The 26,363-nt window shown below is 30.5% G+C and overlaps 1 protein-coding gene across 2 annotated transcripts; it reads left to right on the top strand.

Annotated features, from left to right (window-relative positions):
• On the top strand, window positions 1-25,012 carry LOC122509563 (beta-galactosidase-like). Of its 2 annotated transcripts, XM_043623728.1 has the most exons (11): window positions 1-178; window positions 295-339; window positions 1,345-1,514; window positions 3,260-3,410; window positions 4,378-4,441; window positions 6,484-6,578; window positions 6,967-7,197; window positions 12,370-12,541; window positions 12,950-13,068; window positions 22,811-23,221; window positions 24,531-25,012. In XM_043623728.1, the coding sequence occupies exons 1-11, from the start codon at window positions 101-103 to the stop codon at window positions 24,966-24,968; spliced, it is 1,974 nt and encodes a 657-aa protein (XP_043479663.1). In that variant the 5' UTR covers window positions 1-100; the 3' UTR covers window positions 24,969-25,012. The 2 variants fall into 2 exon arrangements, with proteins under 2 accessions (XP_043479663.1, XP_043479664.1); XM_043623729.1 differs by lacking the exon at window positions 295-339 and having other exon boundaries at window positions 2-178.
• Window positions 25,013-26,363: the final 1,351 nt, after the last annotated feature.

Raw genomic sequence — 26,363 nt, 5'->3', positions numbered from 1 at the left:
TAAATGTACAAACAAGTGACCATCATCTGTACTGTTGATGAAATAAGATTTACTTTAGTGTACCCTTTTTTAATATTTTTAGTGAAAAATTGATTGAATCATGTTGTTTGTGTCTTTTTCATTATTAGCAGTAATCACTACATTAACAACATTAGTATCAACGGACTCTAGTAATTTGGTAATAAAAACTCTGATATTTATAAATTTATTTGTTAAATGTACACAGTGGAGGATCCAGGGGGGTGATTTTCAGGTCATGACCATCCTCTTTAGAGTTTATTTTAATTTTTTTAGCACTTTCAAGCAATTACAAACGTTTATTTACAAAATTCAGGCCATGTAAGTCAAAAGAAAAACAATTTAATAATTTTAAAACTGAAAAATAATTTCTAAAATACAAATAAATACTTTATCCAAAACTATATTCAAAGTTTAATAATTTTTTCTAATATATATATATATATATCCCGAGTCGAAATTCAGACCCTACTTAGCCTCTGAAAATGTAGGGTTTATTCAGGTTTAGCAGTCGTAAAGTAGGGTCTGATTTCAATACAATTTTTAAAAAATAGACCCTCCTTTGACTCCCAAAACAGGCTGAAATTTGCCAATCTTCCATTTGGAGAAGAAAAGGAGGGTCTACTTCTAAGAAACCTATACCGTACTTTTATACCTCGTAGACCCTACTTTTATACTCCTAGACCCTACAATTAGAAAAAGAAAAATTTAAAGATTTGCTCAGAGTACTTTTTGCATTTGCAGTGTTTCAAGTAATGCATTAAAAAATAATTTAAAATTTTCTTTTAGAATGTAGGGTCTAAGAGTATGAAAGTAGGGTCTACGAGGTTTAAAAGTACGGTATAGGTTTCTTAGAAGTAGACCCTCCTTTGCTTCTCCAAATGGAAGATTGTCAAATTTCCGCCTGTTTTGGGAGTCAAAGTAGGGTCTAACTGTATTAGAATTAGACCCTACTTTACTACTGCCAACACTCAATAGACCCTGAAAATTCAGGGTGAAAGTAGGGCTTAAATTTCGACTCGGGATGTATTATATAATGTAAAAAATTAAAGATTTATTATTTTACAAACGTATAAATTTTTATATCAAAGTGTATGAATATTCCCCAAATGACATTTGACCGAATAATTGTCTAAACTATTTTTACGAAATGTCAAAATTAATATTTAAACTAGAAAAATATCTGCAAAATAATTTTCAAAAAAAAACTGTTTTGCGCGCTGTGCGAGAACATATTGCGCTGGGCAATGAGATCAAATGTTGTGCAGGGTATATGTATAAACAAAAAGAAATTTTTTCTTATGGTTTTTTTTTGAAAATGTACAGAAATTCCTCGAAAATAGCTTTACGGTGGACTATGAAGCTAATCAATTTCTTCTTGACGGGAAGCCATTTCGATATGTTTCTGGAAGTTTTCATTATTTTAGGACACCAAATCAATATTGGCGTGCAATTTTTAAGAAAATGAGAGCTGCCGGTTTAAATGCTGTCTCAACGCAAGTATTTTTAAATATTATTTATTACAGTACAGCCTGTGAGCCTTGTGTATACTTTTTTTTATTGAATGTCCATCAAAAGGATGCGACAGGGCTGCTGCGTTATTCAAGTGCGGTAAAGGCCGTGATGGGGCAATTAAAAAAAATGTTTTGAATTTATATATCAATAATTGAAAGACATACGTGTCGATATATCGTTGCAAGATTTTATGAAAAAGTGTCGTGTGCATAGAGAAAAACTTGTTTGAAAATTATTGTCAACGAATTTTATGTCAATTTAAACCCGTCAGTGCGCACTTTTCGTTTGGCGATAACTATCTGTAAATCTTATCTGACCCAGAAATTTTTATTTCCATCAGCACTCTTAAGATAATATTTTAATGAATCCGTTCAAGAGATATGGATATTTACACCCGCTTTGAGATGCAATTCGTTTACAAAAATGTATTTCTAGCAAATCTATCGACATTTTGCTCACTATTGTTTACCCATAGTAAAAAGGGCAGAATTGGCTGTAATAAGCAAATAGAATTGGCGTTGAGTTTAGATAGTACAGTCTGACTGTCAAATTTAATTTTTTTAAACTCTAACAAAATTTCACATTTCCTGTTTGTTATCGGCATTTTTTACACTTCAAACAATTTGTTTTTTTTTTATTAAATATGTTAATTCTAGCCAATAAATTCTGTTCCATTATCTCACAGCCAATTTGCTTTTTTATTGGGTAGATAATAGTTGTTGTTACTTTACGTCATCTTTTATTGGTTCCTTTTCTTTACAGAAAAAACGTTAATCTACTTGATTCAAGTATACAATATTATACTTGAATAGGAGTGTAGGAATAAATAATTGTATTATTTATTAAATAAGTTCATTTATTCATATAGATGTCAAATAGTATAATATAAAGTTTATTAACAAAATGATTGTTACGCGACTAATTAACAATTGTGAAAATAATCGTCTAATGCACTCAGCAAAAGCAGTCAGCTTGACGACTCTAGTCGAACTAAAGTCTTACCTCAATTACTAAAATTCTAACGCATGAGTCATACTTTTATACCATTGTTGACATCTATAGTGATTACAAGAATCTCAATTCTACAGGAGCCAAAAAGATGTATTTTAAATTTAGATTAACGTTTTTTCAGTGATTTTTAAAATAATGTGTTATTATATGCAATTTGTGTATTGTTATTTTTCTTCTTTCGCGATACTTTTCTCGTCAGCGCGCGATAATTATACATGTTTGGGGGGGTCCCGCACAGTCAATGTAATTTTCCCATTAAAGCTCAATGTAAAAATCCAATCGACTGTGCGGGGGACCCCCTTAAGAATGCTTATCCAAGGATGTTTAAACGAAATTAATTTAAAAATTTACATGCAGATTGGTTATTTCGTGTCGACTCGAAACTATAAATTTCGAAAAACTTGACTATTTAGTTTCTGCCAAAAAATTACTAAAAAATGAAATATTTAATGTTTTAATGCGAACATGATAATCGGATTCATTTTTCCACTTTAGTAATTATATTGAAGCATTTTCATTCTAGTTTGTAATTATAAAGTTTTTAATAATATTATTTCATTAAATATTTTGTTCTTTGCTTTAATTTTTTATTTGAAACTAAATAATTTCGTTTCTCAGACTTTTACATATATATTTTCTAGCTGTACTGAAATAAATTTAATTTTTTTTTTAATTTTGATACATATTTTATTTAAATTTTGTTTAAAACACTTAGATACATAGAATGGAGTACTCATGAACCGGAACCAGGTAAATGGATTTGGAAAGATGATGCAAATATTACTCAATTTATTCAAATTGCAGAAGAAGAAGATTTACTAGTTATATTGAGACCAGGTCCATATATCTGTGCTGAAAGAGATTTAGTAAGGAATTAATAATAATTGTCAGTAAGCTACACGACCCCTACTTTTTTTATGACTTTAATACAACTTTTAACCCGAAAACTACAGTAATTAAAATATTTTTATTTTTATTTTCAATAAACTACTACAATTCTCAACTACACTCGATTCTTGTTATAACGAATCTCGTTACAACGTTCTCTCGTTATAACGAACATTAAAACTCTCGATACAACGACAAAAAAAAACACGAACGAATTTAAGAATTTAATTTAACCAAAATTTTGGTTAACTAAAAAAAACGACAAATTTAATCGACTCTTAACTTTATTTAACCTAAAGAATCTAGTGATCCGATTATTATTAAAAATACTTACTTTTTCTTTAAACTGATTCCATAATTCAAAAACTTTTAATATAAATAAACATACTTTACGAAAAATTTAGCACGTATTTGACGTTTGAATAGAACGTGAAGTAGGATCCTCTCCTTTCGTCGTAATATCGAGATTTTGAAGTCCCGAGATCGTCGTTATAACGAGAATCGAGTGTAAATGCTGATTCTAGTCTGGACTATCCAGGCATCAGGACGTCTAGCTAGAAGCAAGTTTTGTCAGTCTTGCACCGAAAAAACGTAAATCTGAATTTAAGAATACCATATATCTTGGCTCCTATTTAAGAATATTGTATACTTAATCAAGTATATACTATTCTTAAAATAAGATAAGAATATATATAGTTCATATTAGAAAAATAATTTCAAGAGGAATATAAACTTGAAATATATTTCTGATATTAAATATATATATATAAATATATATATATAAATATATATATATATATAAATATATATATATATATATATATATTCTCATTTTAAGAATAAGTACCTATACAATATTCTTATATAGGAGCCAAGATATGGTATTCTTAAATTCAGATTTACGTTTTTTCAGTGTGGTTACTTACTAAAATATTCCTTTTGTAGGGTGGATTACCTACTTGGCTTTTAAACGTAACGTCGGAAATAAAATTAAGAACAAATGACAGATGTAAGTATTTAAGAAATAATACAGATTTCAATCTTTTTTGCATTAGACAGCCCTAAATGGGGTTTTCCCAAAAAATATGGACAAAAAATACAAAATTTGAATTTTTTGTTAGGGAGCGTTCATAAACTATACGTAGACCTATTTTTGTCATTTTTTAAACCCCCCTCCCCCTGCGCAGACTAACGTAGACTTTTGCTGAACCCCCCCTCCTCCCCGTGTGTTACGTAGTTTTTTTTTAAACTGCATATTTAACTATATTCGCATTAAAAACAATTAAAAACAATGTCAAATATTCTGAATAAAATATTTTATTCTTGGCATATAGCAACATTTAACAATGGCGACGGGTAGTGAGTTTGTAAAATTAATTTTAGCTTCTATGTATTAACTACGTAGTAAGAGTCGATCTACCCCGTCCCCCCACGTAGACTAGCGTAGACTTTTGCCGAACCCCCCCCCCCTCCCCCTTAGCATGCTACGTAGTTTATGAACGCTCCCTTAAAAATAAAAATGGCTATTAATTTTATAAATATTGATGATAAATTGTATAGGGTGATGTGGGGTGATGTGAAACATGGGGGGATGTGCAACACCGCCGATTTCTGATCTACAGTTCGATATTGAACAGAGCCAAGTATTGCCATTTGTTTGTGTCCTCTGTAGCTTGTTTTTTATATAAAACTCACGAGTTACACTCTACGCGTTACAATTCTAGTCGTTTCGTGAAGCGAGTTTTAATTTATTTTATAGATAAGAATGTGTTTATTGTTGGTTCTTTAAGTGTTTTTAAATATCTGTTTATATTTTGTGTTTCCATTGCATTGTATTGCGTACAAATCATTTTTCGCAAAATATCATATTTGGGGTGATGTGCAACACTTTTTTTGGGGTGGACGTAACTACTTTTTACGTGACATAACTGCGATTCACATGATGAATAAAAAATGCTTAGTTATTTTCCTTTAATTATATTCCTTATTCAATCATGAATAAATAAAAAATTAAACAAAAAAAATTTATTTTTCTTTAGTAAAATCTAAACTTTTTAGAGGTCAACTATACCTTAGTAAATTTTTTTTTGGCAGATTTCGATTAGTTTGCATTGAAAAAGCATAAAATGAATAATTAAAGAGATTTTCATCGATATTTATGCATTACATACCTAAATTTTACTGGTGTTGCACATCACCCCAACTTTTTTGGAAAATGCAAAAACTGATGTTTTTGTAAAAGCGAAAAATTTGTAAGAAAAATTTAAAATTCTGAAAATCTAATAATGCAGGAATATTCTATTATAATGCCTCTAAGTCATTCAATTTTGAAATATTTAAAAATTTAATTATTTGACATGTTTTTCGTCCAACGAAAAAAAACGTTGCACATCACCCCACATCACCCTACTTTTTAATTTTATATAAAGAAATATATAATTTCGATAAAAATCAATTAAAATATCAATAAAGAAAAAAAGTCATTTCAAAAAGTACAAAACTCTTTTTTTTCAAAAAGTTAAAAGTTGATCAAAAAAATTTTTTTTTAGATATTTTTAAAGATTCTTGTGTCTGAATGTAGATGTATTTGTGACTGTAGTACACTTGCAAAATATTAGTCAAGTCCGTCAAAACACATACAAGAAAAAATTTGGCCTCGCAAGAATTAGTGACATATACGCAAGCAAAATTCTAAAAGAAAAGTATATGTCGGAAATTATTTTTAAGAAATTTTCAGCAATTGTTACGTGTGTGGAATTTGCACAAAGTTTGTACAAAATTCGTTTGCGAAAAAGTGGTTGGAAATTATTGAAAACAATTTACGGCAATTATTACGTGTGAAATTATTACCGGATTCCTAGCGGAATTTTCATAACAAAATTTTCGTATAACGGACGGAATTGCATTTAGATTTCCGTGCGTGTATAATACGTGTAATATCAAAAAATAATTTTGAATTTCTTTACCCCCTTTCTCTACAGCATATATTTCAACTTTTATCATTGAATTCTTAAAATTTATATATATTATTGTAATTTACATATTTTACAGGGTACATGAAATATGTACAAAGATATTTGGAAACTGTATTGATAAAAATAAAATCACTTCTCAGAGGTAATGGAGGTCCTATTATAATGGTACAGGTTAGTATTTATTTAGATGTTCTTTGTACCATTAAACGGCTTTCTGAGAAATATATACTGTTCAAAAATGACTAAAATTTTTAATCGACTTACCAAAGTTTCTAATATAGTGTTTGTTTGATTTAACAATTTTCACTTTTAAGATTGTTACACTTGAAAAAATTTTGCCTACATATATAACTTATAATAAAAAAAAGAATTATATATCTTTCTGCAATAATTACCTGTTCATTTTCAGGTATATTTATTCTTATTGCAAATCATGAGTTAAATATACTTATTAGTAATGATTCTTCTAAAATTGGATATTAGAATTTTAGTATGTAATTAAATTTTTATTGTGTTTGACTAATTAGCAAAGAATTATTTTTGTTCTGTTCTGTTACAGATAGAGAATGAGTACGGAACCTTCAATGCCTGTGATTTTCAATATAAAAATGCACTGAGAGAGATATTTTTCAAACATGTAGAATCAAATGCTGTTTTATTTACAACAGATGGACTTCAAGAAACTATGCTTCAATGTGGAATTATTCCTGGTGTTTTTGCAACAATTGACTTTGGACCTTCCACAAATGTATCTAAAAATTTTCAAACTTTGCGTAAATTTCAACCAAAGGTAATTGCTAGTTTAAATTTCTAGTTTAAACTTTTACTAATAATAATAATCATTGTCTACCAACTGTTACGATCCTAATTATTATATCCCTAGTGTTTTCCAGATTTTATTTTAATATTAATTAAAATAGGGACGGGGTTTGGTAAAAACAAGAATATATTTTAGTTGAACAGATATATAAGGGGTCGTTCACAAAGTACGTCACGCTTTTTCGGACTGATTTTTACCCCCTCTCCCCCCCTTCGTCACATTTCTTACATACAAAAAAATTGTTTTCCACACTTCGTCACACACGGCTTGACACCCCCCCCCACCTCTAGGAGTGTGACGTAGTTTATGAACGACCCCATATATATATATATATTTTGAAATATCCCAGGCGCGAAAGACCAATGCTGACGATAAATTAAAGTTTGATTGAGTCTTGAACGCTCAGTGTGGGTAAGCCACAGTAGAAGCAGTCTTTACATCACTGTCACTCAATATTAGTTCAATATTGGTTCAACATTGGGCCCAATGCTCGTCCCATGTTCGATTCAAGACTCGGTCAATTTTTATGAGTGAAGCTCGAACATCTATTCTTGATTCAAGCTTGAATCAATCTTTACACAATATTCAGTTTATCTTTATTTATTACCGTGTTCACTTAATTAAATAATATTATAACAATTATAATAATTGTTTCAAATAATAATAATAATTAACATTAAGTTATCAATTGATAAATAAATATTTATATTTATTTAGTATAAATATATTATTAATTGTAACTTTCATATTTAAAAAACTTAAATGGAAAATTTTTTTTATAAATGTTTTCAAAATTATTATAGTTAATTAATAAATAATAATTAAAATGTGCAATTAATATTCCTGACACTGCATCATATTTAATCATTTTATTAATTATGTTAACTTTTAATATTAATTTAATTAATTATTATAATTATTAATAATTATTATTGAATTAATAAATATTATTATAATTAATAATAATTATAATATTTAACATTATAATTCATTATTATTCCAAATTATATTTATTTAAATAATATATTATTAATATATCTAATAATAAATGTTAATAATTTTGTTACTGAATAATAAAAAATATCAATTATTTATCGATGTTTATTAAATTATTCATTAAATATTTTTAATTTTAAAATGTTTTAAAAGTTGAATTTTGTAATGATTATAATTTTATTATGAGTTATTTAATATTCATTTTTTATAATTAAAATAATTCAGGATTAGTATGTGTAAAATTTTTAATCATAGTTTTCACTTTGCCCTTATAAGTAACAAAATATACGGCATTGGCATTAATATATTAGATTAGCTCGAGGTCTCATCGAGACTCAGTGGCCGTGCGGTTTAAGTGGTTGCGTCTAGGACTTCCGCAATGCGTCTGGGGCGAGGGGACGTGAGTTCGATCCCACATGCGAGCAGATTTTCTCATTATAAGCGTTTACATAAAATAATAAAATTACTATTTAATCTGTATAATTAATAAGTGTTGTGAAAAAAAACTTGTGAACTTGTTTGTAAATAATATTAAAAGTCTGTTAAAAATGAAGTTAAAAAATGTACCAATTATCACAAATTGTCTTTTTATGCTAAAATTATTTTTCAATATTATTATGTTAAATGACATTTATTGTTAGTAATATAATATTTATATGAAAATAATATAATTATTATAATAATAACTTATTGTCATTAAATATGTAAATGCATATATATTAATAACAATGCTGTTTATTATTAATAATAATAATTAATATATTCAAGTTATATTGAACGAACGCGTGAGAAGCGTGTAAATTTGGGAACAGTGGAAGCAGTCTTGTTCAGTCCTGCTTTCGGCTTTCGCAGCATTGATTGAAGATTGAACGCCAGTCTTCAACAAAGACTGAGCGTCAGGTTTACATCGATGTTACTATTCCGGACTCAAGCAGCCTTGCTTTCGCTGTCCCACCAATCTTCAAGCAATACTGACCAAGCGTCAATTAAGCTTCGTAAAGCCTGAACTCACTGTCAGCTCGCGCCTGGGTAAGAAAATTGATGAAAAATAAGAGATGAACACGTGTTTCTACCTTGAACAATGGGTGATCCTGGTCGTTGAGGTATAATGGTACTATTCAAATAATGGTCGACAAAGTGGTTGTAGTATTGTGTGACTTGAGACAGGAACTATAACAGTAAATTTGACTTTCAGATTGACTTTTAAAAATGCACTTTTGAAATTAACGTAGAGTAAAGGACCACCACTAAGACTGGGTTTTTAGAGCACTGTGTCGTGAAGAACCACTTGTTATAGATAAAATTTTTAGACTGAAGATTGTTTGATAGTCTGGTCCTTCTTATACCCAAACCCAGTGTATTTTTAGAAACTGTACGGTTTGCCATGTATTTGAAGAATCGTTACGCTTTGCCATGTATTTGAGGAATCGTTTCGGTTTTCCATGCATTTGAGAAACCCTTTGTTATAGGAACACTTGTGGTGACTCATTTTTAGATGGCACGTGTATATTCCCTATTACTCGTGTTATTTTATAATTTTGTTATTAATTGTTTATACTTTGTTACTTTGTTACTTTGTTAATTATATTTATAAATATAATTGTTTAAATTTGTTATTATTTATTATTACAATTCTATTATTTAATATTTATTATTACAATTTATTATTGATTATTATTGTTTATTATTATTACACGGAAAGAAAAAGTCCGTCAATCATTAATAGACTAGTATTATTACTTTGAGACGGGACACAAAATCATTGAATGCATAACATACTTTGAGTCACAATCAGTGACGAGTTGCTTGCTAAAATTTAGAAAACTGTCTATTAAATTTTCTATGACTATCAAAAGCATTAAAAAAATTCAACTTCTTTCAGAATTATCCCTAATTTTAGACACTATTTGGTTCAGAATGAACACATTTTTTTCGTTGCACAGTTCCGATATTTTATTTACACTCTTAGACGCTTTAGACCAACACATTTTCGCACTTATAATAACTACACGTAGAAACGCACACTTATAAAACTTTAAGTTTAGAAGCGAACTGTTCTTATATACCAAATAACAAAATTTTTCACAACTTGTGAGAAATGATTTTGCACTAATAACTACTTTTTAATTAGCGAGAAATATAAAAGAAAATATATTTTTATCGAGGTCAATTCCTAGACGCAATTCAACTGCAAATTATTAGTTAAGTTAAATATTCACATTACACATTATAGTATATAGGGATATGTATAGCAGACAGCAAAAACACATGGACTATAGAGAAACCGGAAGAAATGCGCATCGGTACACTGCGCAACAATGCGCTAGTGAAGAGCGCCGATTTAGAATACGAGTCAACTAACGTTTCACAAACTTTCACTAATGATTCGTAAACATTCAAACAGCCATTGATAACAATTCAGCATTAAATCTAAAACAATTGGTCAAATACTGGCCTTCTAATCAATCCATGACTCGTTTTCAATCGTTAAGTAAAGTTAAGTAACCATCAACGGAAAAAGAGTCCCGTCTCAAAGTAATATACTAATCCATTAATGGTTGACGGACTTTTTCTTTCCGTGTATTAATATTTATAGTTATTATTTATAATAATATGTAAATAACAATTTTGTTATCAACTTTTATTATGATTATTACTATTATTATTATTAATTATCATGATTATTATTATTATTAATTATTATTCTACATATTATTATTGAAAATAGGTTACGGTGACGTAACATAACACAAAAGTAGTTGTAATGTTATTTGTACCACTACAATAGTACTTTAGTTACTTTTAATGAAATAGACAAAGAGTATTGAAAACATTGTGCTACAGCGAGAGAGCAATATGTGACTGTCCACGAGAAAACAAGGCTTAGGTCCAAAAAATCAATTTTTATTTTTTTATGGTAATCGACAGATTTTATGTTGCTTTTTCAAATGCAAAAGTCAAAAGTTAAAATATCAATTACTTTCGACAATATATCGTTTTAAAGATGGGTATGTCAAGCGTAGTTAACTTCAATCGTAGTACTTCAATCGCTCGCCCTGTGAAATTCACGTTTGGGAGCTAAGCCTTGTTTTCTCGTGGACAGTCACATATGTATAATAGAATTTCCTGAAAAGATGAGGTTTTTTCAAATTATTTTTCAAATATTATATTCCATTTATCGAGGTTCTGAAATTCGACGCTGTCGCAATAATTGTCAGAAATAAACATTTCAGATTTACTCATCGTTGAACATTATATATTATTATCCTTTTGATTTGACTGTATCTATAGAAACATACATTTATAAAAATGGAAATTCCAAGTTCTTTTTAAACGCGACGATGTTTTTGGAAAAAATCTGCAGTCAATAACGTTCACGCGCAGGTAAGCGGAACAGGGTGAATTTGACTGAATTCCGATACGTTTAGTAATTTTTTAAATAGGTTGCAATTCCAATATGCTACCTAGTTTCTTGTTCGCAGTTGTAATAGTTTGATGGGTTCCGAATCTTTATTCGGAAATCTTTTCGTTTTTGGGATGTCCTCCGCGTCAAACGAGTAAAACTAACCTTCACATAGTTGACCGCAGTATTATAGTACTGCTTATATACATGTCCATTTGGACATGAGAGACTGCGGTCAATATTTTTTTATATTATGTTTAAAAATAATTTTACCAATTTAATAAAATATATAGTCAGTTAATTTTGAGGCATCATTTCATGGCAAATGTTCAAAAATGTTACAAGTTTTAATTTTTTTCAAATAATTCAACAATGGTATTTAGTAATATAATATATTTTGTTGCAAAAAAAATTTTTTTGGAATTCTCATTTTAAAAAATCCAAAAAACATTTACATCTATTATAATAATATTTTGTTACAATTACATTACCAGGCAAAGTTGCCTCTAGATTGCATTAATATTGCCTTGCAAGGCTTCAAAAGATTAGTATGCGCAATGTTTCCACAGGGCGAAAATAATTAATGTTTAGACAATATTGACACGCGATTGAGCTTAAATTATTTTTTGGGATGTAAGTCATGTTGGTGAATCTTATTTGGTAATTTTACTGGTCTGCTATTTAGGGCACATGTTTTACGTGATTTTTAAATAATATTCTTAATATGGATTTAAAATTCTTAGGGACCTCTTGTAAACTCGGAATATTATCCAGGATGGTTAACACACTGGGGAGAGCCTATGCAGAAAGTTTCAACACTGAAAGTAGTAAAAACTTTAGATGAAATATTGTCCGTTGGAGCATCAGTAAATATATACATGTTCTTCGGAGGAACAAATTTCGGGTTTAAATCAGGTAGGATTTGCCCCCACCCTATACAGCAAATAAAGACATTACAAAAAGTTATATTTATATTTTAATTTTTTTAGTAAAGATAAATAGAAAGTTGGTCAAGGTCTCAATTCAAAGCAAATATTTTCTACTTTCATAAATAATATGAAAATAATACATTAATAAAACGAGTTTTTCATTGTTCAAATGCATTTAGCAATGAATTAAATGTTTAATTTTTTTGGGTAAATTTTAAACAAATGTGGTTTTTTAACAAAGGGTTGGTTTAAGAAAAAATCTTGTAGGACAAAAAGTATTTTCTTACCATAACCAAAAGTCTTTGACTCAAGGGAGATTCACCAGGGAATTGTAAAATTGCTCAAATATACAATTAAAATATAATTATTACTACACATGTATTGTAATACGCAGGTGCTAATACTGATCCAAACTTTAGACCACTACTGACTTCTTATGATTACGATGCTCCTTTGACGGAAGCTGGAGACGTGACACCAAAGTATTTTGCAATGAGAGATGTTATTAAAAGTGTAAGTATATGTATAAGAATTTTAATTTTAAAAAGCGTAGAGTTGGTGCAATATCACACTTTTACAGGAAAAATAAAGCAAAAGTTTTCTTCATATTTTATTGTTTGAAACTTTATATTTAGTTTGATATATACATTTTTATAAAGTGTTCTTTTCAGTTTCTCAAAGCTTATTGATTTTTTATTTTATTATAAGGGGCCGTTCAAAAAATACGTAACGCTATTTTTCGGAAATTTGGACCCCCCCTCCCCCCATGAAACGCAATGTTGTATACATTAGCGCCATTTTTTCTGCTGACCGTAACAAATATCTCGACCCCCCTCCCCCCAAAAAGCGTTACGTATTTTTTCAACGGTCCCTAATTAAATGTGGACGTCCACATGAAAAGGGCCTATTTGGGCACTATTGGAGTTGTCTATATTTAGGCGTATTTCTGGCAAAATTTGGAAAATTTTGAGTGGTCTTGGAATTTTTTTGGTTAAAAATTCGCCGAGTTGCGGAATTACAAAGTTTAGAACGCCAAAAACCTCATTTCGAGAAAAACGAAATTAAAGATTGTGATACGAATTGATGGTGATATCTCTGGTTCTTCTTGAAAGTTATTCAGATAAGAAGCGTTTCCAGTTCAGGGCACCTTGAAGATGAAAAACCAACAGGTTTTAAATTTTCAAAACCACCCCCCCCCCCTCTTAATTTTGAAAATACGAAAAATCAACAATATGGGCCCTTTTCTAAAAAGGAGACGCATGCATTTCCCCTAAACGCCAAGTCGTCGAATGTTCAAATAGTCAAATACCAACTCGGTAAAAAGCGTAGAATAGAAGAGAATTCAATTTTCAGAAGATATGCTTGAAAACGAGAATTTTGAATTATTCTGAATACGCGAATTTACCTCGAAGCTCTATTCCACGGGAACCATCCAAATTAAAAAAAAATCAATTCTTCTCTATTGCTCACGTCGATTTGCAGATAGAAAAGAATCCAAATTTTCTATTTTTCTTAATGCGCAAAGTTTTGTGGTATTAAAAGTTCTTGAAAAAAATATGGAGTTCTATTCTTTTAAATTCACTGGATTGACTTCTAACGATTCTAGGTAGTCAATTCAAAAGAATAGAATGTTCGACGAGTAAGTATGAAATGTTTATTCTTCTCAATAGACTGCTTCGAATATCAGAAGCGCATTAAAATGAATACAACTTTTGACAAACAATTTGGAAAAGCCTAAACTTTCCAATTGTCTGTAGGAGCTCCTCTAGTTATTGTCTTTAAATAAAACGCAGTGACAGTTATGTTTCGCGTCGTGTGAATTTCATTGTAATTTCAGTGCTAAACTATTAAAATTAAATATTAAAACTAGTGAAAATATGGTTAAAAAACGCAAAGTGCTTACGATAAAGTATAAAATGCTCTTACTGAAAGGAATTTTCATGTTTAATGTTTAACGTCAAGTTTTGAAACCTAACCTCACTTTCTAGTGGAATCTTGAGTGGTAGTGAGTCAATTCAGTGGAATAGAAATTTCTACTGCGATTTGCTGTAGATTCTGATTCTTTTGACTGCGCGTTTCATATTTTTGTTAAGTCAATTCAGAATAATAGATTTTTTTGAAATTTTGGTGGTTCCCGTGGAATAGAGCTCCGAGGTAAATTCGCCTATTAAGAAGAATACAACTTTTGAATTCTTTTCAGTTCTACGCTTCTTACCGGGAAGTAGTCGAATGGACAAAAAAACGTCAAATGCTAAAAACAAATCGAATGCACAAAAGGTCGAATGCTAAAGACATTGAATCGTCAATTCATCGAATGCTCAAAACATTGAATTGTCAATTCGTCGAATGTTCAAAACATTGAATTGTTGATTCGTCGAATGCTTAAATCATCGCTCAACGCAAAACGCAGCGTTTGAACACAAGCATGTAAACACAGCCTCAGAACATTGAATTGTCAGTTCGTCGAATGCTCAAATAGTCGAAACGCCATCTGTTCGAATTGTCAAGTAGTAGAATGGTAAAGTAGTCGAATGTTCAAAAAATAGTCGAAACGCCATCTGTTCAAATTGCCAAGTAGTATAGAATGGTAAAGTAGTCGAATGAACAAAATTGTCGAAACGCCATCTGTTTGAATTGTCAAGTAGTATAGAATGGTAAAGTAGTGGAATGTTCAAAACGTCGAATCGTCAATTCGTCGAATGCTCAGAACATTGAATTGTCAGTTTGTCGAATGCTCAAAATGTCGAATCGTCAAAAGTTTGGAAAATCTGTTTGATTTAAGTAAACATTTGTTTGTTTTAAGTTAATGTTAATTAAATCAAACATATTTTTCAAAATTTTGACAATTTGATGTTTTTAGCATTCGACGATTTGACAGTTCGACGTTTTTAGCATTCGACGAATTGAAAATTCAATGTTTTAAGCATTCGACGTTTTGAACATTCGACGAATTGAAAATTCGACGTTTTGAACATTTGGCGTTTTCAGCATTCGACGAAATGATAATTATGTTTAGAACATTCGACGAATTGACAATTCAATGTTTTTAGCATTCGACTAAATGACGATTCAATGTTTTTAGCATTCGACCTCTTGTCCATTCAATGTTTTTAGCATTCCACGTTTTGTCCATTCGACGATGACTTGGCGTTTAGGGGAAATGCATGCGTCTCCTAAAAAAGACAGTTTTTCTTTTAAGAAACCATTTTTTTACAAGATTAATGATTAGGTACAATATTTTATTATGTCATTTGAAGAAGAAGAATAGATATTCAACTTATTTAAAATTTTTTGACAGACTCTCCCTGCTGGAAGTAAAGGGATAGAAATCCTATCTCTTTGAATATTTTTTTATATCTCTGAGATGGAAAGAGATAAAGTTTCGCTATCTTATTGTCTATCCTTACTTTATCACTTCAATCACTTTTTTTTTATCTCTCCTTCTGTATAAATCTTTTTCAATAACGACACGAAACTAAATTAACAAACTGAGTTTTAACTAAACGACTCGTTTTTCAATATTGTGCGAGGTTATAAACAAGGTTACCTCCCTTGTTGCATACTTTGCTTTATACAACAAAGGCGTATTAAGGTTACTCTATGCTACCTGTTCTCCCATATAATCCAGCAAGTCAATAAAGTAACCATTATTGCCCTAGGGAGATAAAGGATACTTTATTGACCTGTGAGCGGTCAATAATGTACCCTTTATCTCCTTAGGGCTATAATGGTTTCTTTATTGACCAGCTGGGTTATAAGGTAAAACTTGGTACGCGCCTGTACAAGTAGATAAAGTGACCATAATACGCCCGAGTTGTAACCAGAGTAAATAACATAACTTACGTAAGTTACGTAAATAGAATAGCTTATGCAATTAATCAAACTTACGTAACTTACGCAACTGGAATAACTTACGTAATTAAATAATCTTACGTAAATGTGATTATTTACGTAATTTAAGTAAATTTGACCATTTATGCAAGTTATTTTTGCAGCAAAAAGAAATAAAAAGAGATAAAAGTACATATAGGTATAAAAAGAGATAGATAGGAGATATAATAGGGTATAAGGGTACATTTATACGACGGTCGGTAGAAAAAAAATTTACCGAAAAAGTCAAAATCGCGTTCACACTTTGCTTTTCCGATAGAATGGAAAAACTGTTTCTAGCGAGAATTTAAAAATTTATATTTTATTAAAATGAATTAAGACTGTTTTAAGTAAGAAAAATCAAGTTTTTATTAGATAAATATTGTTTTTTAATGATTTACAATAGGAAGATGAATTTTCTTGATAAATAACCATGTAAATAAATATTAATTAACTTTTGTTTTGAAAAGTTGTAAGCAACGTCACAGCTGTTGTTGATGCGGAAGTTTGTGTAAAAAAAATCCATTATGAACGTTACTCGTCTAAATTAAACAAAACCAAATAAAGATTTATTGGTGGTTTAAATTATCAAACAATAAATTACAACGACATATTTTGTTTACAAAAAATTTACTTGCTTTATGTTGAAGGATTGTCATACATTAATAGGTTTTTACTGTAGACTCAAATCCCTACACAAATCAAATCAAAAAATCAAATCTCAAATCCCTATAGCACGTTCTCTTTGTATTTATAATAAAGATTTCGTGCAAAATTTGCTACTGTCTCTTATGCTTATTGCATTGAAAGTATTTTTACAATAAGTATATGAATCGATGCTAAAAATATAAGAGAAACCCTGTAAAAAAAAGTATTGGGAGGTACGGGATTCCGTATTGCAAGTGCCAACCTGCCAATGCGGTATTAGCGAAATACCGCATTGGGTGTCGTGGTGAATACGGAAATCAAGGGGTCCCAATGCGGTGCAAGTTTTAAGCTTTAAAAAAAACGAAAATACGTGACAGGAGGAAATAATTAGTGTCAGTGCAGAAATATGCGAGTTAAAGGAATGAGAAAATAATAATAGTGAGTGTAAAAATGAAACTTTAAGAAAAAAAGGTAAGTTGAACTGTCAAATATGAGTCCAATGCGGCGTAGGCTGCTTTCAATACGGTACACAATCGGTACATAGTGCAAGTCGCCAGTAGAGGGCAGAAGCAAGCAGAGCGAATCGAGCGAACACAGTGGCCCAGCTGACATATGATTTGCATTACATTACTTTCCAATTTTTTATTTTATAACCACTTTTCTGCATGAATCTAAACAATATTTTCGATTATTGTAATTTAGAAGATGCTTACCAATTGTACGTTGGCAGATTTAGTGAAAAGTGTCTGTGTACGGAGACAAATGTGTTAGAAAATGTTTGTTTACCTATTTCACGCCATTCAAACCAGTCAAAGTTGCTTTTGCTGTGGCGCATTGAAATCAGCCTATGCCGCATTGGGCCCATATTTCAATATTTGACAGTTCAACTTACCTTTCTTTCTTAAAATTTCATTTTTACACTCACTATTATTATTTTCTCATTCCTTTAACTCGCATATTTCTCCACTGACACTAATTATTTCCTCCTGTCACGTATTTTCGTTTTTTTAAAGCTTAAAACTGGCACCGCATTAGGACCCCTTGATTTCCGTATTCACCACGACACCCAATGCGGTAATTCGCGAATACCGCATTGGCAGGTTGGCACTTGCAATACGGAATCCCGTACCTCCCAATACTTTTTTTTACAGGGAACGTTAAGCAATTTAAGTAATGTGCTCTTTCGAGTAATATTAGCAGCAGATTTCTCTCCGTGCAGTAAAAAGAAAATCTTATTTTAAGGCACGAAAGCTGCCTTAAATTAAGATGCAACATTTTTAAGACAGTCAATGTTGAATTTACGCACGTTTTTCGTATCCTTTAACATTATAGCAGACAGTGTTGAATTTAAGGCAGCTCTTAAATTAAGATTTACTTTTTACTGTGTATACCCGAGATGAAATTTTCAACTTACATTGGCCCATAAAAACCTAGTTTAAAACTGATTCAAACCTTTTAACGATTGTTTGACCCTTATGGCATTACTTCAACCTTTAATCAACCTTCGATTGTACATTTCCAACCCTAAAAGGAACCTTATGAACCTCAAAAGAACTTCTTAATTTTATGATTCTGAAATAGTCAACCTTACTAACCTTCCTTTAACCCTAACATACACTACTTTCTTCCTCACCGACTTCGTTTGAACCTAAAAAATTGATTTTCGAATCTCCTTTGTCCCAAAAATATCCTTTTTCGTTTCCGGAAACAGACCATAAAAGTGTAGGCAATCATAAAAATGGAACAAAAAATTACTAGCAATCCTAAAGTAAGTGTTTAAAGATGTTTAGCTTAGTGGAGCTTAGTGGATCTTAGTGGATATGAAGAGGTATATATGAATAAATATACACAAAATATAGTTTTGGGATTTCCAAATTGCCCACCCAAAAATTTACTATAGTAAAAACACAACTATCACATGGCCTAAAACTCACATTGCAGTTAGTTTTTCGTCAACTACGACAAAGTTTGCACTCATTTTTTGAAAGTGTACAATAAAATTTGATTTAAACAAAATTTATGTAATAAAAATAAAAAAAACAATTTTGTGCTTGTGTTGTGGGTGACAAGTAAGATAAAAACTATCAAGGAGTAGGTTGACCCTAATGAACCAAAATCAAAAGGTTAATTAGCAAGAATTGTAATGTTTGGAGGTAAGTGATATTTATTTTGTGTAATAATATTAAATAACTTCAAATATCACAGGTATTAGGCGTAAAATCACAATATCCATTGTTAACCCTACATTAAAAAAATTATTTGAATCAAATGTTACATTACTGAGGCAATATTGAAACGATATTATACCAAGCATTTTCGCATAATATTAAATATTTTGTATTTAGAACAAATATTATAAATTATTTCAACGTTGTCTCCAGATCATCACAATAAAAATTACCGCTGTATTGAATGACAATATTACCTAAATATTTTCGAGCATCGACACTACAATGTCGCCATGCTTTATTGCTTTAAGTCGAATATAACATTTGCAAAAATATTGGCAATATTTCTATGCAATATTAATCTATTTTATTTATTGTTTAGAATGGACAAGAAGATTGTTAACTGGATGATGTAAAGCTGACAAGGGCCGATTATATCAACATCATGAATAAAAAAGATTCCAACAAAATATATATAAAATACAAAAAGAAAAAAGAGCAATAATATAAAAAAATTCGAATTAAGTGAGAAACTTAATAATAATGTTTGTTGTAACGTTTAAAGTTTACTTTAATTTAAAATGTAAAAACTTTAATTGTAAAAGTAACAAATAAAAAATTCATAAATCTGAAAAACGTCATTTTCTTTCATTTAATCCTGCTTGGCAATAAAATAGGCCATAAATATGGAAACACTCCAGACGCTACCTTAAGGAATCTTAACCCTTACGTGCTTTATTAGCAGGTATAAATCGCACTGTCGAACCTTCTATCAAACTTTTGAGGCTGCAAAATAAACCTTACAACACTATAATCAACCAGAAAATAGGAAAAACTGGACGAAAGTGACAAAATTTAGCCTGATTGTAGCTTCGTTAGGAGCAAATATCTATTATAAGTCGGTTTCAAATCAATATTATAAGATTTTTAGGGGGTAAAGAATTGTAGATTCAAAGCATGTTGAAAGTAGGCTGAAAATTTTGTCTCGGGTAATTACGCACCATTATGTATATCAACCTAAAGAGAACAATTAAAAACTTTTTTAAAATTTTCAATGGTATTAACACGATTTTACCGTGCCGTATTATCTCTAATTATCCTTGCCCCGTGAGCCCATATTTCAGTTTTTTCTAAATTTTAAGAAATGACGTGAATTAATTTGAAAATAAATACGATATTCGTGTTCAGCAGGAAATTCCACTCCGGAAAACACTTACGTAAATAAATATTCTGAAACTCTAGTGTAGAAAACAATATGATAAACATTATATTACGTTGACATTTTAGCAAAACAGACTTTTTTCAAAAATAATCTCCCAACTTCGCAAATGGTGACAGATTGACTTGCAATTTTTACAATCATCTTTTGGTGTTAAAACGCGAATATACTATGAATTACGCGATTTTTGAGCAAGCCGTCTAAGCATAACAGCAACTAACTATCCTTGCCCCATCCTCCCCTACAAAATTACATCTACTACTTTTCGAAAAATAACTTATACTCATGTATATATGTTACCGGCAAAACCCGAACTACCATTCTACTACTTGACAATTCGAACAGATTATGTTAAAAAACAATTTGATTATTTAAAAATTAGAATCAATGATTATTCGACAAAATGAAAATTATGTTGAATGGTATTTCGAAATATGAAAATTAGGTGAATTGACGTTTCTCAAACATACAAATTATATTAAATGGCGATTAGTGTGAATGAATTTTAGGTTATGTAGTCATTCGGAGAATTAATAGTTATGACAAATAGTCATTAAGAATAATAAAATATATGTCAAAAAATTTTTAGAAAAAAAAAAAAATAATATGTTAAAAAACAATTCGATTATTTAAAAATTAAAATCAATGATTATTCGACAAAATGAAAATTATGATACATGGTATTTCGAAATATGAAAATTATGTGAATTGACGTTTCGATAATAAGAATTTCGATGTCTTGAATATTATGAAATTAAATTTTGGGGAATAATCATGTGCCCCCTCTAAATGTTACAATAGTTCGTCTTGTTGCAACAAATAGTTTCGAATGATAAATATTAAATACACAATTATCATACAAATTTCGTACATTTTTTTGCTTTTCCAATTTGCCTAAATTACCTTTGGCACTTCGCGAAATGCCTAGGAATTTCGTAAATGCCTATGAATCACAAGGAATTTCGGATAATTCCTATAAATTTAGGCAATTCTCGAATTGCCTGGTCTTCGGGTTTTGCCGGTAAAATATACAAATAATAAAATGCATATTAAATATCCCCATTAAACATTTTTATTCAAATTATATAAATATTATTTAATAATTTATAATTATACTTATACAATTTCACACAAAATTCCGCATCAACAAGAGCTGTGACGTTGCTTACAACTTTTCAAAACAAAAGTTAATTAATATTTATTTACATGGTTATTTATCAAGAAAATTCATCTTCCTATTGTAAATCATTAAAAAACAATATTTATCTAATAAAAACTTGATTTTTCTTACTTAAAACAGTCTTAATTCATTTTAATAAAATATAAATTTTTAAATTCCCGCTAGAAACAGTTTTTCCATTCTATCGGAAAAGCAAAGTGTGAACGCGATTTTGACTTTTTCGGTAAATTTTTTTTCTACCGACCGTCGTATAAATGTACCCTAAAAAGAGATGGAAATTTGGAGATAAAAATGTACACTATTTCGCATATACAAAGGGGCCGTCCATAAATTACGTAAGACATTTAGGGGGGAGGGGGGTCAGCAAGATCTTACGAACAATAGGAAAAATGGCGCTAATGTATGTAAAATATCTTACGAGGGGGGGAGGGGGGGTCAAATTTACCCAAAAAATGTCTTACGTAATTTATGGACAGCCCCAAAGTGGCTATTTCAAAGGGATAGAAAAAACTTTATCTCTTAGGTACTATCCCCAAAATTCTATCTCTTTCAATCTTTTTACTTCCGCAGTAGGGCTATTATGAAAAAATTGACACAATATCCAAATTAACATTTCGACAATTTGGGTACAAAAAAAAAGACTCCAACATCAATATCTCTGGTTCTTCTGAAAAGTTATTCAGATAAGAATTATTGTTTACAGTCCATCAGGACACCTTAAAAATGAAAAATCAAGAGGTTTTAAATTTTTCTACACCTCCATTTTTAAAATACGGATTACTTTTGCAAATGGCCGACAAAATGGGCCCTTTTTATTTTTCTAAAGAACCATAATGAAATCAAACAGTTAAATTATCTATAAATTAATGAAAACCGCATGCTTCAACTTGTCAAAATATGTAGATTGATAATAAAAAATTTTAAAAAATCAAGATTTTGCTCCAAAATTACTAAATTGCGAAAATCTCGAAAACTAGAACCGACAATATGGCACAGGAAATTTTGTACAGTTGCGGTAAAAGTCATTACGCTAATAATATAAGAATTATTATAATTTTGTTTAAACACTTTGGAATAAATAATTTTCATGTTTTCTAAATTAAAATGTGAGGTTATAATTTTTAAATATTTAAAAAGTTTGTAGGTATAATATAAATTTGTTTGTTTTAGTACATGCCCTTGGAAGATTTGCCTATTCCTGCTGGAAATAAAAAGAAAAATTATGGTATTACTGTTCTGGAATCCGTGATAAATCTTTTTGATCCTGTCGCAAAATCTTTATTCGGCACAATAGTTGTACAAACCAATAAAATTCCAAATTTTGAGGAATTACAAATTCTGCCCTTGCAGTTGGTTCTATTCGAAACACAGTTGCCCTTAAAAAACGAAACATCCACAATTTTAAAGACACATGTACACGACAGATGTTATGTTTACATAAATCGTCAGTTAACTGGAATATTAAGTCGCATGGATAGAAAATTCGATTTGACTATACATAACCCCTATGAGAAACATTTAACACTACTTGTTTTAAATGAAGGACATGTAAATTACGGAGGAAACATTAAGGACTATAAGGTATTGATCAAGTAAATAGTTTCTTTTCAAATAACTTTTTTTCAATACTCAAGAGCTCGAATCAAATCGAGTACTCGAAAGGTTTGAGTACAAGTTCGAGTACAAGTGGGTCTTGTTAAACCTCTTTGACGTCGACTAGACGTCGCAGTTAGATACCTTTAATTATTCACTGCAGCATTTATTTTAGTAAAAAATAGTCTACACTGAAATTAAAATTTATTTTATTCAAATTACCGATGAATTGACTATTATCAATTAAATATTTACTTGAATCAAATAATATTTATTGGAGTATAAATTAAGTGGTATTATACCAATAATTTTTGTATTTGAAGCTGTTACGATCGACTTTGTAACTAAATATCCCTTTGTGATAAATAAGGGAAATTTAGATAATTGTATTGGGGTTTAGAGATTATAATATATTCTCATTATTTTATAAATTTCTTCAACTTTATTGGCATCCACAAAACAATTTCAAAACCTACAAATCCACCATTTCCAAACAGTAGAGATTCTCACCTCACTACTTGAACAATTAGTAGGAAGGAGGGGATCCACTACCAATCAACATTTAATTGACTCCAATAAATATTATTTGATTAAATTAAATATTTAATTGATAATAGTCAATTACCTAATCGGTTATTTGAATCAAATAAATTTTTTTTAGTGTAAATTAATAAAAGTAGTAGTAAATCTAAAAACACGAATTCAGATTTTCAAGGCGCATGATTATTCCCCAAATGTCATTTTACCGAATTGCATTTATCCAAACTGTTATTTTAACGAAATGTCACTTTTGCGAATTGTCATTTTTGTGAAAAATGCTATAGTAAACTTGTATGCATATATAGATTTACTATAGCAATTTTCACAAAAATTACTTTTCGCAAAAGTGACAATTCGTAAAAATGTCGATTCGCAAAAATGACAATTTGAAAAAAATAACAATTCGAAAAAATGTCAGTTCGCATAAATGACAATTCGCAAAAATGACTATCCGCAAAAGTGACAATTCGTTAAAATAGCGATACACAAAAGTGACATTTCGTAAAAATGACAATTTGAAAAAATGACGCATTTAGGAACAATAACGATTCGTAAAAATAACAATTTGTAAAAATGAAATTTCGCAAAAGTTTCAATCTGCAAAAATGGCTATTCGCAAATATGACATTTCGATAAATTAACAGTTTGGATAAATGCAATTCGGTAAAATGACAGTTTGGTCAAAATGAGATTTGTGGAATAATCATGCGCCTCCAGTTTCCATAAAATATTCAAGTATGAAAATATTTTGTTTCAGGGATTGTTCAATGTAAGCCTTAGTGAAGAAACATCATTAACGTGGAATGTGACCGGCTTCACATTAGAAAATGTAAAACAACTTTTCAATGTAAATTCTACAATCCCAGTATCTGAATGCCTACGTCGTGGACCTACTTTTTATAGATCAACATTTCTTATAAAAGAAAATCCGGTAGACACATTTCTGGATACAAGTGGATGGGGAAAAGGTGTTGCTTATATCAATGGATACAACATTGGCAGATATTGGCCATTAATTGGTCCACAAATAACTTTGTACATACCAGGTGTCATTTTAAAGCTTGGTAAAAATGAGCTTATTGTTTTAGAATATGAGTATGCCTCAAAATCGCACAGTATGGAATTTATCAACCATGCAAAATTTGTTACTTCTGTTTTCTTAGAGAACAATGCTAATAATTGTACTGCGCAATAGGTTACAACTAAAATGTTATTTAAAATTAAATATCTTTCAAAGTATTTTACATTTAAATTTTGTAAAGAAAAGTTTACAGTACACCCTCATAACCTACCTTAACTGTTGTACGCAGAAAAGTTGTTCTACACGGAAAAAAAAAGTTCGAGGATTAATCGGGAACTTTGTTCTAAACTCTTGGATACGGCGGGTAGTACACAGATAACTATAAAGGTTGCCTCGTTTAAATATGTCATTTACTATTTCTCTACAAATTATAACTATTTCACCACTTCTCGGCAAACTGTTCTTGAAAAAGTCGGGAACTGTTCAAGAAAATCGAAAAGTTAGGCGAATGCAAGAAAAAATGGATTCTGCTTCCCCCCTCCCACTTTCCCTCCTTGACACGTGCGCACACACACACTCAGACATTGATCCTTGAAGGTCACATACAATTTTTATTTTTTTTGGAAGTTTCTGAAATAGAAAAAACCATATGAGAGAAAAATCGACAGCGGCTGGAACAGAACTCGCGTACCCGAGAATAAAAGTCCGGCGTCTTATCCAGCTGAGCTAAACAGGCGAGTTAAATACCTCAGCATAAAATAAATATATAAGGCACGCAAGTCTTACTGACTGTGAGACTTGTTGAGACTGGTGCGCACCAAGATTCCTTGACGAGTTCCCGAAAATTTCAGAAACAGTTGCGGCCAGTGCCATGAACTTTACATGAAAAAGAGACTATTGGACTATTTATAGCTTTTTCTAATACAGTTCCTGAATTTCTTTCAAACATTCATTGATTACCATTGAATGCTGTTCGCTAGTTCAGAGCTGTTACAACGTATCCAAGAGTTAGGAAATAATTCCTGAAATATCTGGGAACTTTTTTTTTCCGTGTAGTAATTATAATTGAGGCCTTGGATCCAATAACTCGCCCGACGCTTGAAGGCACGCGCTACACTGAGAGAAAAAAACCGCCAAAGTGGCGCCGTTTACTCATGCAAATTTGGCAGTGTTGAGCAGTGTTGAGAAACACTATGGCATGCTAAAATGACTGTGTGAACACTGCAGTTTTAGCATGACTTTCCTGATACTTCTACAGTTTTATAATGCTAAAACTGCAGTGTTCCTATGCTAAAACAGCAGTTTTCGCTTGGCGGTGCAACTCCTGCTAAAATAGCATCACTTTACCGCTGAAACGGCGGCTTTTTTCTCTCAGTGTCAAGGAGAGTCCAGAATAGGGTTTGTGAACGTCGGTAGAAGCGCGTTGGTCACGTGACCTCCATATGGAATACATAGGACAACGCGTTATGGTACGGTCACAGCTCGGCTGCCTGCCTGCCTGCCTGCAGGTCGTCATGGCAATACATAAGAGTAAGAGAGTCAGACAATTTAAATTATTCGTCTCCTCTC

The sequence above is a fragment of the Leptopilina heterotoma genome, unplaced genomic scaffold (assembly GCF_015476425.1).
Source record: "Leptopilina heterotoma isolate Lh14 unplaced genomic scaffold, ASM1547642v1 Lhet_606, whole genome shotgun sequence".
Classification (NCBI taxonomy): Eukaryota; Metazoa; Arthropoda; class Insecta; order Hymenoptera; family Figitidae; genus Leptopilina; species Leptopilina heterotoma.
This window is presented reverse-complemented; position numbering and strand designations above follow the sequence as displayed.

What these genes read in the sequence shown, in the direction of transcription:
- LOC122509563 (XM_043623728.1), top strand. Translation starts at nt 101, where the DNA reads ATGTTGTTTGTGTCTTTTTCATTATTAGCAGTAATCACTACATTAACA. An exon ending in ATTTACAAAATTCAGGCCAT is followed by an intron (nt 340 to 1,344) that starts GTAAGTCAAAAG and finishes GAAAATGTACAG; the next exon opens with AAATTCCTCGAAAATAGCTT. An exon ending in GGTTTAAATGCTGTCTCAAC is followed by an intron (nt 1,515 to 3,259) that starts GCAAGTATTTTT and finishes TAAAACACTTAG; the next exon opens with ATACATAGAATGGAGTACTC.